The 13,678-nt window shown below is 41.8% G+C and overlaps 1 protein-coding gene across 1 annotated transcript in view; it reads left to right on the plus strand.

Moving 5' to 3' along the window:
• The window catches only part of LOC141434700 (phospholipid-transporting ATPase ABCA3-like), a 35,991-nt gene extending 22,838 nt beyond the window's left edge, over nucleotides 1-13,153 (plus strand). The window contains exons 20-33 of the mRNA XM_074097132.1: nucleotides 43-122; nucleotides 987-1,149; nucleotides 2,716-2,937; nucleotides 3,321-3,443; nucleotides 4,046-4,300; nucleotides 5,382-5,479; nucleotides 5,951-6,095; nucleotides 8,129-8,242; nucleotides 8,503-8,639; nucleotides 9,029-9,176; nucleotides 9,689-9,896; nucleotides 10,930-11,069; nucleotides 11,879-12,096; nucleotides 12,661-13,153. Of these exons, the coding sequence (XP_073953233.1) occupies nucleotides 43-122; nucleotides 987-1,149; nucleotides 2,716-2,937; nucleotides 3,321-3,443; nucleotides 4,046-4,300; nucleotides 5,382-5,479; nucleotides 5,951-6,095; nucleotides 8,129-8,242; nucleotides 8,503-8,639; nucleotides 9,029-9,176; nucleotides 9,689-9,896; nucleotides 10,930-11,069; nucleotides 11,879-12,096; nucleotides 12,661-12,936 (2,327 nt within the window). The 3' untranslated portion in view covers nucleotides 12,937-13,153. The remainder of the gene's footprint in view (nucleotides 1-42; nucleotides 123-986; nucleotides 1,150-2,715; nucleotides 2,938-3,320; nucleotides 3,444-4,045; nucleotides 4,301-5,381; nucleotides 5,480-5,950; nucleotides 6,096-8,128; nucleotides 8,243-8,502; nucleotides 8,640-9,028; nucleotides 9,177-9,688; nucleotides 9,897-10,929; nucleotides 11,070-11,878; nucleotides 12,097-12,660) is intronic.
• Nucleotides 13,154-13,678: the final 525 nt, after the last annotated feature.

Genomic DNA, 13,678 nt, shown 5'->3' on the forward strand with positions numbered 1-13,678 from the left:
AAGCTGCGAAATCCAACTAACGTGCCCCTGGTTTTTTTGCAGTCATGCAAAGTTTGGATATAACGACGATTTCCAGCATCGACAGTACGGTTGCTAATGGAATTCAAGCCAACGATATTAAGGTTCATTCATATCTCATTCGCCATAGTGTGTTAGTTAAGTTAATACCTACCTAGGTAGGTACAGTACCCGGCGATAAATATTGCATATCGGTCTTCGTAAGACAATAGGGATGTTGACACCACCAATCAACTGACGTACTTTTTATGAGCTGTCAAAACACAATTCTCCCATGGAAATAGCAGCTTATGACGTCACTTGTTCGCACACTCAATCAACTAACTATTTATTTGTTTTAAAGCAACAAAAATCTGTCCCCCTAATCTGTAGCCCTCTTGTTGTGAGAGGAGGCCTGTGCCCAGCAGTTGAACGTATATAGGCTGGGATGTATGTATGTAACAAAAAATCTAATTTTACAGTAAATCGAAAATTAATCTGGTTTTCAGGGCTATAATAAAGCGTTTTTTTTTTTACTGGAGTCGTGCCTTCGAATTATTTTTAATGGCGTCAACATCCCTATTATATTTGTTTCCGAACATAGGTGACCGTCCATCAATCATTTTACTTACTGCACCTTTATGGACTTAATTAGTTTACGTCAAAATAATGACATGTAAACTTCTGATATCTAGAGAGCTGTTGCAACTACCAGAAAAACGATAGTTCCCTCTTTTTCCCAAAGATGCCATCGTACAATTTAAAGTTTTGGGGGGTTTCAACAACTCTTTATTATATATTTTCATCTAAATGCGTACGTACTCTATTGCACCTGTATAACGACTGACAAACGTCACATAAGTAGTGGACAACGCTCTACGAAGCCGAAATTAGCCGAGTCTCTTTCTAAATACCGATGTGCAATCTTTATGGCCGGGTACTGTAGGTATGTGTATAGTGTTTCAATTCAACACCACGTTTCATAGCAGGATCACTACGAATCTATAGCTCCTCACACGACGTTTCGTCTGCTGGCCAACGCACTAGCTGCAAGTACCAACAATACACCGGTCCAACTTGTTACTCCCAAAAAACTAATCCATTCCAAAATGCCCATTATCACGGGAATGTGGTATGTTATGTACTCCTTGGGTAAGTTCAAATTGGAAAAAGTTTATCAACCATTATTTCTTAGTTTAAGTTTTTTTTTTGTTCGACTGGATGGCAAACGAGCAAGTGGGTCTCCTGATGGTACGAGATCACCACCGCCCATAAACATCTGCAACACCAGGGGTATTGCAGATGCGTTGCCAACCTAGAGGCCTAAGATGGGATACTTCTAGTGCCAGTAATTTCACCGGCTGTCTTACTCTCCACGCCGAAACACAACAGTGCAAGCACTGCTGCTTCACGGCAGGATTAGCGAGCAAGATGGTGGTAGCAATCCGGGCGGACCTTGCACAAGGTCCTACCACCTGCAACGGAAGTTTACACGGTGCGAGTAGCATTACGTTGAAGGTCCCATGGGCGATCAAGCACCGCACGCTACTGGCACAATTTACAACGTGTGTCGCTGCTACGACGAAGGAGCGAAATTTATAATTAACCTCTTCGCCGCCAGAGTCATCCAGTCGTGACAACGTGACAGCCAATGGAATGAGGGCTATCGTTTTTTGTCTCACTAGATGGCGCACTGTTGCGTGAGGTTTTTAAGTATGGCTTTCAAAGTCTGTTATTACGGGCGTGAAAACAAAGTTTAGATTAAAATCATATTTAATACACCTTAAAACCGTAACATAAAAATATCGAGCATGCCACAGTGTTGCATAGTCCCCGTTTTGTTCGGAAAAAAGGGAGGACAAAGGTTTCCGAAAGACAAAAATGTCTCAAAACACAGACATTCATTGCCCCGGAACTTATTCTAATTATAAATAAACCCGCGTAGCTCACCCAAAAACTATGAGATTTGACATTTCGGAGACCTCACGCTACACTAGCGCCTCTAGTGGCGAATTCATTCGCGATAGCCCTCATTGTCTCACACGCCGCGGTCATCTACACGAGTACATGACCAACATTCAACTCGAAATTAAACCTTCTGCAATGGAATTAAAAATCAAGTTGATTTGTCGCTGGTTTTACTATGGCGTACAGAGCACGTCACTTCGTTGGTTTTGTGGCGGTGAAGAGGTTAAGTAGTTACTTACAGCATGAAAGGAATGGGGTAATCCACCACACCAATGTCCCGACAAAATGATCACGAAGCTGTCGTTCCAATATTCAACTGACAACCACTTTCATTGCCAAGAGTGCAACGACTTAGCAGGCCTGTTACAGACTGACTGCATTCCAACTGCCAAATGCCCATACCTTTAGAAAGAAAGAAAGGTTTATTTTGGCTCCATAAGTCCACCTAAAACTAAGACTAAAACTAGCACTAAAACTATGTTACTTGGTGACACGGTAGGATACCAAAAAGGGTCTCCACTCAGCATGTGTTGCCGCACATTATGTGCAGTAACGCTGGTTTTCTGTGGAGCCCAAATCGCAGCTAGCGCGCAGTTTTGCTGCATGCAATGGAACTACAATGGAAAATGTATGGGCAGTCGGTTAGACAGTTGTAGCTGTTCGTCTGTAAGCCCTTAGAAGTTTCTTACAACTCCACTGATATATTTCAAGGGACTGTCTATCTAGACTTTAGTTGCTCAACTGTTTCAGTTGTCACGAATGTGCTCTCTGGCTACGTCCAACTGCCCAGCGCGGAGCGCGCGACTGGTACCAGGCACATCCACCTCATGTGCGGCTGTCCGCTCATCGTGTACTGGACTGCAACTCTCGTGACTCACATATTTCTTGGGATCCTGTTTTTCATATTACCCAATATCGTCGCCCAATTACTTTTCGATGAGGACAGTACTCTTAACCATGCTGGTTTTTTAAGTAAGTATACTGCTGTGTCTTCATCAGTGGTTACCGACCTTTTTTTTCAATTTACCGCCTTCTTTGGGTTTGCCTTCCCGATTAAAAATACAATGGTCATTCAAGAACTTGCATACAAGTTGCATTACATCGCAGACTATTGAGGGACAATGAATTCAGTTGATCAAACAAATACCGCAATGTAGTGAAACTTGCATGCAAGTTCTTGCGTACTAAGTCTAAATGGGACTTAAACCTCCAGGTTTAAAATCTGTTATTACTTAATTTTAAGTACAATTCATGTGGTATTCTCTTTAGATGTTATGCAAGAGCTTTTTGTGTCTCAGTCTCTGGTGTGATCTGCTTTGTTAAATGAACTAAAGGTTTATTTTTGCTTTGTTTAGTTTCGTCGTCCGTGATTCTCCTGCTGGCTCTGATGGCGATGTGCTCCGTGATGTACCTTACCTCCGTGCTGTTCGCAGCCAGACTTACCTTTTGGCTCTTGATTATTATGAACATGATTTTTAGTAAGTGGACTTTGTTAGAGTACCTACGTATAGCCTTAGTACAAGGTTCATTACCTATACAATTTAAGTAAATCAAAACCCATCAAAAACATATCATGTAAAAATGGCGGCCAAGACTCACAAGCTCATTTTGCTGTAAAAAGTTATTAGGTCTAAGGAGCCTTGGCTTTACTAACTCTACACCTTGATTTTAAAGTGTGACCTGGCAGCTTCATAGCTCTACAAAACAATACAATGACTCGACTTTATTGTACACCAGAAATAAGCGATACGAAAACAGGTACACAGAGAGAAAATTGCATACCTACCTATCATAAAATTTAAGACCTATGGAATAATTTTCTGCCGTGCAGGTACAATAAGTTTATCGGACCATCTGGCCGATATTGCAAGAAATTAAGTTTGTCTACAATATTGTGATACTTATAGGGGCTGCTTCACCACTCATTGATTAATTTTATTTGACGGATAAATGTGTTTCCATCTCTGTCTATTCGAACAAAACAAACAGAGACGGCATCACATTTACCCGTCAGATAAATTTAATCAATGGATCGTGAAACAGGAGGTTAATATATTATTAATCTTCACCCCTCTTTCAGGTATGGTAACACCAATTATTCACCTCGCTAACCAAATAATCATTCGTAATAATAAGAGATATGAAAAAGGGTACTTTTATTACGTGTGTGTTATTTTATCGTACGTGGTGCCATACCATACGATGGTGATGGCGCTCAGCGAAAGCAGCGTGGTGGCACGACTGAACGCTATGTGCAAATTGAACAAGCGTAATTGCCCCCTTGGCCCTGTCAAAATAGCACAGATATCAACTTTCAATGCGGACGCCTGTTGTGGTGAGTTTTTTTTTTCATCTTCCCGCCCTGTACAGTAACCATGCATAATATCTGCCACAGTGAAGCGTGCAGAAATATCTGACACGTCCTACCGGCCCCAAAAATAGAGTCGTATTGCACGCTTTTTTGTGTCAGACATTGGTGCTGGAGACCTCTTCCGTTGTTGGGCTAGACCTCTCAGAAACAGAAAGCTTGAGCTGTATTTCGCACGCGGGCTTATAGGTAGAGTCATTCACGATGACGCGTGCCGTGGTTCTTATTACTATGTCATTAAGTCTCATTTTGCAAAATTCACGCGTCTTCGTGGATGGCACTAGGTATAGTCCGTATAGTACGTACGTATGAGACTTTCACACACATCATTGAACTGCTTGGTAGGTGTACGATTCTTTCATTCGTTCGGTTAGCAACGCGAATTTTTTGCACTACTTATCCACACTTAATTTTGTGCCAGCACCTTACCTGAGGCTGTATGTCTAAAGTTTCTGACACTCGTGATCGCGATCAAATGACAGTTTTTGTATGCTAAATATGTCATTTAAATGCGATCGCGAATGTCAGAAACGTTAGGCAGTACGGTCTTACAATTCTCCAGACAAATAATTTACGCCGTCGCTATCGAGTACGGTCACTGTGAACTCATGGTAGTGATACTGTACAATTCTCCATACAAATAATTTACGCCGTCGCTATCGAGTACGGTCACTGTAAACTCATGGTAGTGGTACTGTACAATTCTCCATACAAATAATTTACGCCGTCGCTATCGAGTACGGTCACTGTAAACTCATGTTAGTGATACTGTACAATTCTCCATACAAATAATTTACGCCGTCGCTATCGAGTACGGTCACTGTAAACTCATGGTAGTGATACTGTACAATTCTCCATACAAATAATTTACGCCGTCGCTATCGAGTACGGTCACTGTAAACTCATGGTAGTGATACTGTACAATTCTCCATACAAATAATTTACGCCGTCGCTATCGAGTACGGTCAGTGTAAACTCATGGTAGTGGTCACGTAATTTTGTCGTGTTGCCCTTGTTTCAAAAGTAAAGTATTTTCTTATGTATTTAGCTTCAGCGAAAGAGGACTACGCGAGCTACTGGGAATTCGGCACCGATACTCCTGGCGAAGGGGTGCTCATTCTGGCCTGCCAATTCGTCGTTTACTCCGTAAGTTCATGACGGACATGATCCCACTAAATGCAAAAGTTTGTAAGTCTGTCTGTTTGTTTGTTACCTTATCACGTCTAAACCGCTAAACCGATTTAGATTTAATTCGGTATACAGATAGTTTGAATCCCGAGGAAGAACATGGATAGTTTTTATCCCGGAAAATTGTATAGTTCCCGCGGGATAGCGATAAACGAATACTACGCGGACGGAATCGCGGGCAACAGCTAGTATAGTAATAAAAACAGAGATCGGCATATAATATCAAGCAGAAATATTTATCTGGATACACCACTAAAACGACATGACAGTTCTCTTTTACCTTCACTGTCCCTAAAGGTTAGATTCCGTTTTCATAATTTTAATGCTACTGTGTGAACCATTAACATGTATGTAACATTTTTAATGGTGGATCACAAATTTAGGTAAAGATTTGTAGCGAGCGAGTATCTAAAAAAAAAAATTGTTTAGGTACTCCTGCTTTTGGCGGACCACGGGCTGTTTAAGATGTTATTTGACCGATGTCAGAACTGCAGGCTGAAGTTTCCTCCACCTCGCTTCGACGATCCTGTGGTAACCGCTGAAAAGGAATACGTCGAAGAAACTGTTCAAAAACGTAAGCAGTGCTAAAACGAACTAGTTAAATTGAACTAAAAACAATGAGGGTTTTTCGACAGGCCAAATATCGCTAGATGGCGTTAGTATCGTGAGATTTCGAACGCAGCATTATACAGCGAGGAAATGCTGCCAGCATCTTTGGGTCCATGCCGCGGGGGATACTTTTTCAAATTTCTTTTAGTTATAGTTTAGTTATTAGTTTGTTTTGCTTCTATTAATATTTTTAAATTAGTCTAATTTTAATGTATTTTTATGTGTAGGTATCGAATATGTGTAAATAAATATAATCATGTTAAGAACTAAAGAGACTGTGAATCATTTATCATGTCTCCTTATCACAATATGCTTGTTGTCTGTCACCCACCTAACATATTTTTATTTAAATAATTCTATACAGAAAACTAAGAGCTTATTATAATAATTATAGGTTAACGTGATTCCACGACAATCATTTATCTAATCTTGAAAAATTTAATTATCGATTCAATGAAGACAATATTTCCAATATTTCAATAAATCTCCGCCCCACGTGTTTATAAAAGTTTGACAATCATTGACTACACAGAATAAGTAGGTAGGTAGGTAATAGTACAACTACAATTAAGCCCAACACACACGATGGGTGCGGGTCGTGCGCGGGCCCGCTACGGGCCGGGCGTATTTACGTGGTGGTATATGGACGCCATCACACCGATGGCGGGCGCGGGTCGGGTCGTGCGTCCATATACCGCCATGTAATTAGCCCGTCGCGGACCCGCGCCTGACCCGTCGTCTGTGTGTGTTGGGCTTAATAGTACTTGCAGACGCGGTCGCAGCCTGAAATTTAGGAGGGGGTATATAAGTCTATGAGACGACTACTACACCACTACAACACGAGAGATATTTTTGTTTATTTGTTTCTTATAGTTACTAGTAACAATACGTTGTCGGCATAAATTAAACACTTTTGAAGTAGTTATGTTATTTTGGTTTATTAGTAAATTATCAACACACATAATCAGGGGTCAGACAAAAAGTGCCGATGACGTCAAACCACTTATAGGATGATTTCAAATAGTATTTTTGATATTCATAAACAATTATCACATCATTTATCAACCTCTTTATTAGTTATCGCGCGCTGTTCCCTCGGGAACTGTGCGTTTTTCCGAAATAAAAAGTAGCCTATGCACTTTCTGGCCCATAAACTATCTATATGCCAAAAATCACGTCGATCCGTCACTCCGTTTCGATGTGAAAGACGGACAAACATACAAATATACATACATAGTGTGGATGCTGTAGGTACTTATGAAATCAAAATGTGTCTAAAACTTAGTTTTTTTTTCACGTTGACGCGGAGTTTTAAAATGTTTAATTCTTTTTATTTTAACTAGAACTACAAGTAACAATACTTTATATAATAGGTAGAAAAAGAAAATTACAGTTATAGTTTATTAGCTGGGTTTTTTCTAATTTGATGCGCCTATCAGCAGGTAATACCTAGACATGGGGGATAAATAACGTCACGGTGACAATTAAAATATGTGTAGTAATTTAAATATGAATATGACATGATATGACATGTATGACATGATAGAGCCAGCGCAAAAAGACGTGTATTCGATCGAATTTATTGGACAAATAAGAAAGCTTTAATTTATCCAAATGAAGTGACCAGTTACTCGTGATAGTCAAGACAATCAAAGAAGTTTTCATCACTGACTATTAATTAACTAATTAACAGGTTGTTTTCACGCAGCTAAGATAATTCTCTAATTATCTCTAAAAAGTAACAAACTTTTAAATATTTTATACTAAGATCTAAAAATATTGGTACCTAATTTGTTAGCTTAGCACCTTATACATATTCAAATTCCGACGCTCTCCCTTCGGACTTCGGTCCCCAGTATTAACCTGCCTGGAGAGATCTCTCTATTGTCACCTCCCGCTTCTCACCACTTATCAGGAGTGTGAGGACCAGAAAAGTGCTTTCGGAAATACACATTCTGAACCTCACAAACTTTTAAATAAAAGATTACCTTGTTGCAGCCAAAAACCAGATAACAGACGCGATATTGTGCCATGGAGTACACAAGAGATTTAAGACGTGCCCTTGGAAATCGTATCATGCTGTCAAGGGTATTAATTTTTCCGTCAAAAAAGGTAAATTAAAAAAAATAAAGTGCTAAAAGTGCCCAAGGTAGCTGGTGTGGGTACACGGAGCGGGCACGCACACATAGTCCAATCCGTCGCACACGCGACGCGTGCAGTTAGCGCTACTCATAGGTATTTTTCAATAAGCGTCCACCCGCTCTGTGCAAACCGCGTCAGCTAGTAGTACGAGTATAAAGATTTCTGTCAGCGTTTAAATTGGTAGCAAATTTACCTTTTCGGATTGAATATTTCTGGTTTGTTCATGTCAGGTGAGTGTTTTGGCCTGCTTGGTGTAAATGGAGCCGGGAAGTCGACGACTTTCAAGATGCTGAGTGCGGAATTGTTCCCCACGCGCGGGAGCGTGTATTCTAACGGACAATTCAATGATCTGCTTCATAAAACCAAGGTACAGCCTAAGACCAAATAAAGAGTAGATAAGATGTTGCAAAGCAAAGCTGGTTTAAACTACGCTTCTCCGTGTGCATGCAGTTTTTTCTTACTTTTGTTGAAGCTTTGTACACTCCAGATGATCATTTCAGCCTCAGGGTGCTGGCTGGCTCAGTTCCTACACAAGGGACAGATCAAAGAAGTGCTAAATGCAAATGGTTTTGTCAGATGTCGGCTCTGAGAGCCAACAATTGACCCGGACATTGTGCATGGAAGTCAAACTCCTAAGAACTCTTCTTCTTAACCCTGATTCAAATTATTTGTCTGAGTGAACTACCTTCAATTCTGTAAATATCTCCAACAATGCTATATTCAATACATTGTTATTTTATGGTTCCTTCCCCCCAGTACATGCGCACGCTTAGCTACTGCCCGCAGTTCTTCGGTCTGGACGACTTCCTGACGGGCCGCCAGAACCTGGAGCTGGTGCTGACGCTGCGCGGGCTCAAGCCCGCAGACGTCATCGGCGAAGCCTCGTCCTGGATCGAAGAAGTCGGTGAGTTGTAATAATCGGAAATATACGTGCACCTGCCTCAATGTTTGACATCATGGCCACGGACGAGTCCAAAAAATACCACAGCGAATGAAATGAATCTGTAATTTTCTACTGTTCTAACTCATAATAACATAATCTAAATCTAACACGATTGGTGTGGTTCAGAAATCGCTTCTGATGGGCGCCAGCTAACGACTGACGTGCTAATGAGGGATTATTTGGTATGTGCTAGTTGGTGCTGTATCCGTTAGGTCCGTTGACATTTGTGTCACGTTTTGGATTGATTTATAACTAAGGAAATGGGATATCTAGCGAATTTATGGTGTAGTGTAGTGGGTCATTTCCAAGGTAGCTAGCTGCTAACGCACACGCAGCATGCACTTATTGCCGTGGCAAGCCGACCCAAACAACAGCACCGATAACTTTTGTCAGGAAATCTCTACTTAATAAGAAGAAGTCGCTTGACATTTGAAGAGCAAGCTGATACGTTACAAAAGTTTGAAATGGTGCAGGACTAACGAAGCACGCCAACAAGCGCGTAAGCACGTACAGTGGTGGCTGCGCACGGCGGCTGGCGGCGGCCGCCGCGCTGTGCCAACAGTCCGACGCGGCGCTGCTTGACGAGCCCACCGCCGGCGTCGACATCGCCGCCCGTCGGCGCCTGCAAACCGCTATACTGAGGGCTAAGAACTCTAAGGCTGTCATTGTAACGTCGCATAGGCAAGTAATGACTGAATACCTAATATGCCAGCTTTGAAACAGTCCGGCTCGACGAATCCGAGAACGGGGTCGATACTGCCGCCCGTTGCTGTCTGCAAACCACTATACTAAGGGCTAAGCACTCCAAGGCTGTATTGTAACGTCGCATAGGTAAGTGAAAATTGAATTATATGCCAGCTTTTAAACAGTCCGACTCGACGAGCCTGAGAACGGCGTCGATATCAACGGTGACGGGCCGCCTGTAAACCGTTATACATTCTGATGGCCAAGCACTCCAATCCAAGGCAAGTGAAGCACTCAGATACCTCTGTTCTGGACGAGCCTACCGCCAGCATCGATATCGTGGCCGTGTGGCTGAATTCCGCTATCGCCATCATCATCTCAGCCGCTAGTCGTTCACTGTTGGACATAGGCCTCCCCCATAGACCCCCAGTTGCTTCGGCTGGATGCGGCTTGAACATGACCTTCAACGTCCTTCGCAGACAGGCGCGTGTTTTGCCACTGATTCGCTAGCGTGTTGGCGTGAGGTGAGGTTGTAAACCGTGTAGCCGAAATACAACCGTGGTTTTAAACCTAGTTCCAGTCAAGGAACGCGGAAGTTTGTTGGAACGCTGGTGTGGTGGAAGGCTACAATAGAGATCTCTCCAGGCAGGTGTTATGCCTGGGGACCGAAGTCCGAAGGTTGCGTTTTTGTCCATTGTCGGGGTCACCAATGTGGGGGGAGGGTCCAATAGAGAAATTTCTCCCCAGCCATAACATCTGCCTGGGGACCAAAGTCCGAAGGAAAAGCGTCAGAGGTTGTATATATGCGTCCGAGTTAAAAAACTTCGAAAGCGCGATTTAGGATGCGGTCAGAGTTTCTATATTTGCTCACTAGATGGAGTAAGGCATCGCTATACTGGTTTACATTACAACCTTCTGGAACGCTCTTAAGTGGCCATCGAAAGTGCCAGTACTCAGACACGGCTCTGCTCGATGAGGCCACGGCCGGCCTTGACCATGTTCAACGTTCCTAACTTATAGTTGTTTCCAGTATGGACGAGATAGAAGCGCTGTGTGAGAGAATGATCATAATGTCTGGTGGCGAGATCTGCGCGCTTGGATCCGCGGCCGAGCTGCGCGCGCGGCACGCCGCTGGCTATGCCGTCACCTTCAAACTGTTCCAGGAGTTCAGTAAGTGGATCAATCAACATTTTAGTGTTTCTGATTGCCATGGTAACGTCTCCCATGTCACTTATTAAAAGTATGATTTTATGGAGCATAAATCCACTAAAAGTTAGGAGTTGTGATAGTTTTAAGACAATTCTTTCGCGGCTCATCTCCTAGGCAAATGTCACTGATCTCTCCGGAGTTACGGGGCAGAATAACAACACTAAAAAGTTACTTGACCCAAGTATACCTTAGGCTTTAGGTATTTTCTAAAGCACTCGGAATCGCAAATGTTTTCACCACTTCTTACTGTCAGACGGTATGAGATGAGGGCAGAAAGAGATGGTGAATGCGATCGCGAGCGCCTGCAATTTACCCATACTGCTACGTATCACTTTACTTTCTACCTCGGTCTAAGTTACACGTCCATTTTATGACTTATGAATGAGTGACGATTTTTCTGAAAACAGGTATGTACCAAGTAGGTAATGTTTTTCTGTTCCACCCTGACCACATTTCCTATGGTAATTTGAAAACGTTTAAATCTCCGGTAGAGTAAACAACTTTAATAAATGGACATTTAACGATACCATAAAAGCTTTAAACTAAAAACAAGTAATTCAAACTCAAACTCAAACTCAAATAATTTATTGTTAATTATAGGTAAGTACATGTGAAGTTGGAAATCGTATTGAAAAGAACTGCTATAATTTGAATTAAAACAGCAGTTTAGTATTCACTATTCAATCAGACAGAACTATTCAGAGAAGCATACGTGGCAGTTCGGCACTAAATACTTATTGTTATTAACTTGTTTTATTATGTCGTGGCAGGTCTCTATGGCACAATGGAGAAGTCCCAAAATGCTCCAAAAGAAAATAAACCTGAGAAAGTTGCTCGTAAAAGGGCTAGAAAACGAAAAGTTGAAACTGAGACAACCGCCGAAGAGTCGGCGCCCGCGAAGGACCCTGCCAAAGAAGCTATCAAGCACGACTTCATGCAAGAGATGCAGCGCAAGTTCTCGCAGAGTGAACTGATGGAGGACCACGGAGTCAGTACCTAAAGATAGTATATTATATCCATGGTTTTAGTACCAAAAGATATATTTTTTGGTTAGAATCCCTTTAGAATAGATGGTTTACTGCTTACCGTTTACTTTGCATACATTTCCTGGCTTAGCTAGTATTTATTCATATCTTAGTTGTAGTTTCTATATTTGCTCACTAGATGGCGCTATGGAGTCGCTACACGTAGATTAAATAGTAATTTTTTTTGACGTTTAACACTAATGGCAATACATCAGGGAATTAAGCCCAACACCACTGTAGTATCTCTTAGTAGTCTGTGTACGTAGTATCTCTTAGTAGCCTGTGCCCAACACACACAGACGACGGGGGCGGGTTAGGCGTATTTACATGGCGATAATAATATGTACTGTACGCCATTACACCGACTACGGGCGCGGGTCGGGTCGTGCGTCCGTATACCGCCATATAAATACACCCGTCGCGGGCCCGCGCACGACCCGCACCCGTCGTTTGTGTGTGTTGTGGGCTTTGATATAGCTCCAATTTTTCGAAGTAAAAAAATGTGTCAATTCGTTTTTATGTTTCAGACAATGATGCGTTACCACATAAAGAATGTGATGCCATACAGCGAGTTGTTCGCGCTCATGGAAGGCTTGAGGGAAAAGTTCCCGCAACTCATCGAAGACTACACCCTCACCGAAACTACGCTGGAAGAAGTATTCCTTCATTCGCCAAGGAAACCCACGCAACTAAACCTTAGAAAAATATATACGTACTATTTCGCTTGTAAGCGTCACGTCTTGAAGTTTCATTCACTATTCGTTCATATACAAGTAATAATTATTTGTGTGGTTGTACGATAGACATTCTCTTTCGATAGTCGAATTTACTCCCAAATAAAAGAGTAGAAACGGATGAGAGGATAGGAAACTATTTTGATAAATGTTGCCATATTCAATTATTTTCCGTCAAAAATGAGCCAGATACGTAGAAAGTGGCGCATTCATCTAATTTCTACTCATTTGAGTGTCCAGTTGTTTGCGTACTTATTTATATTTTGTAAGTTGGTTCACATTTAGTTGTCCTGTAAATAATAAATTATGTTTATTTAATATCTTTAAATAAAGTTATATGGCATTTTAAGAATCGTTTATTTGGTTAATATGCAACTGCAGGAGTAGGTACAAGGCAATAAATATTAAGTGTACGTAACTTATCATTGCCAAATTAATTATAGTCACACACAAGTGCTTGTTGTACTTTTTGAGTATGGCAACAATTTTGTGTAAAAATTCTAAATTCTTTCATCTATTGTATTCTCTTCATGCCTACTGCTTCTTTGCAATGCTTTTCCATCTTGCTGTCTAATCCTGCCGTGAAGCAGCAGTGCTTGCACTGTTGTGTTTCGGCGTGGAGAGTAAGACAGCCGGTGAAATTACTGGCACTTGAGGTACCCCATCTTAGGCCTCTAAGTTGGCAAACGCATCTGCAATCCCCCTGGTGTTGCAGGTGTCTATGGGCGGTGGTGATCTCTTACCATCAGGAGACCCACTTGCTCGTTTGCCATTTGCCATCCAGTCGAATAAAAAACAAAGAAAAAGAAAA

Source organism: Choristoneura fumiferana, chromosome 14, assembly GCF_025370935.1.
Source record: "Choristoneura fumiferana chromosome 14, NRCan_CFum_1, whole genome shotgun sequence".
In the NCBI taxonomy this organism is placed as follows: Eukaryota; Metazoa; Arthropoda; class Insecta; order Lepidoptera; family Tortricidae; genus Choristoneura; species Choristoneura fumiferana.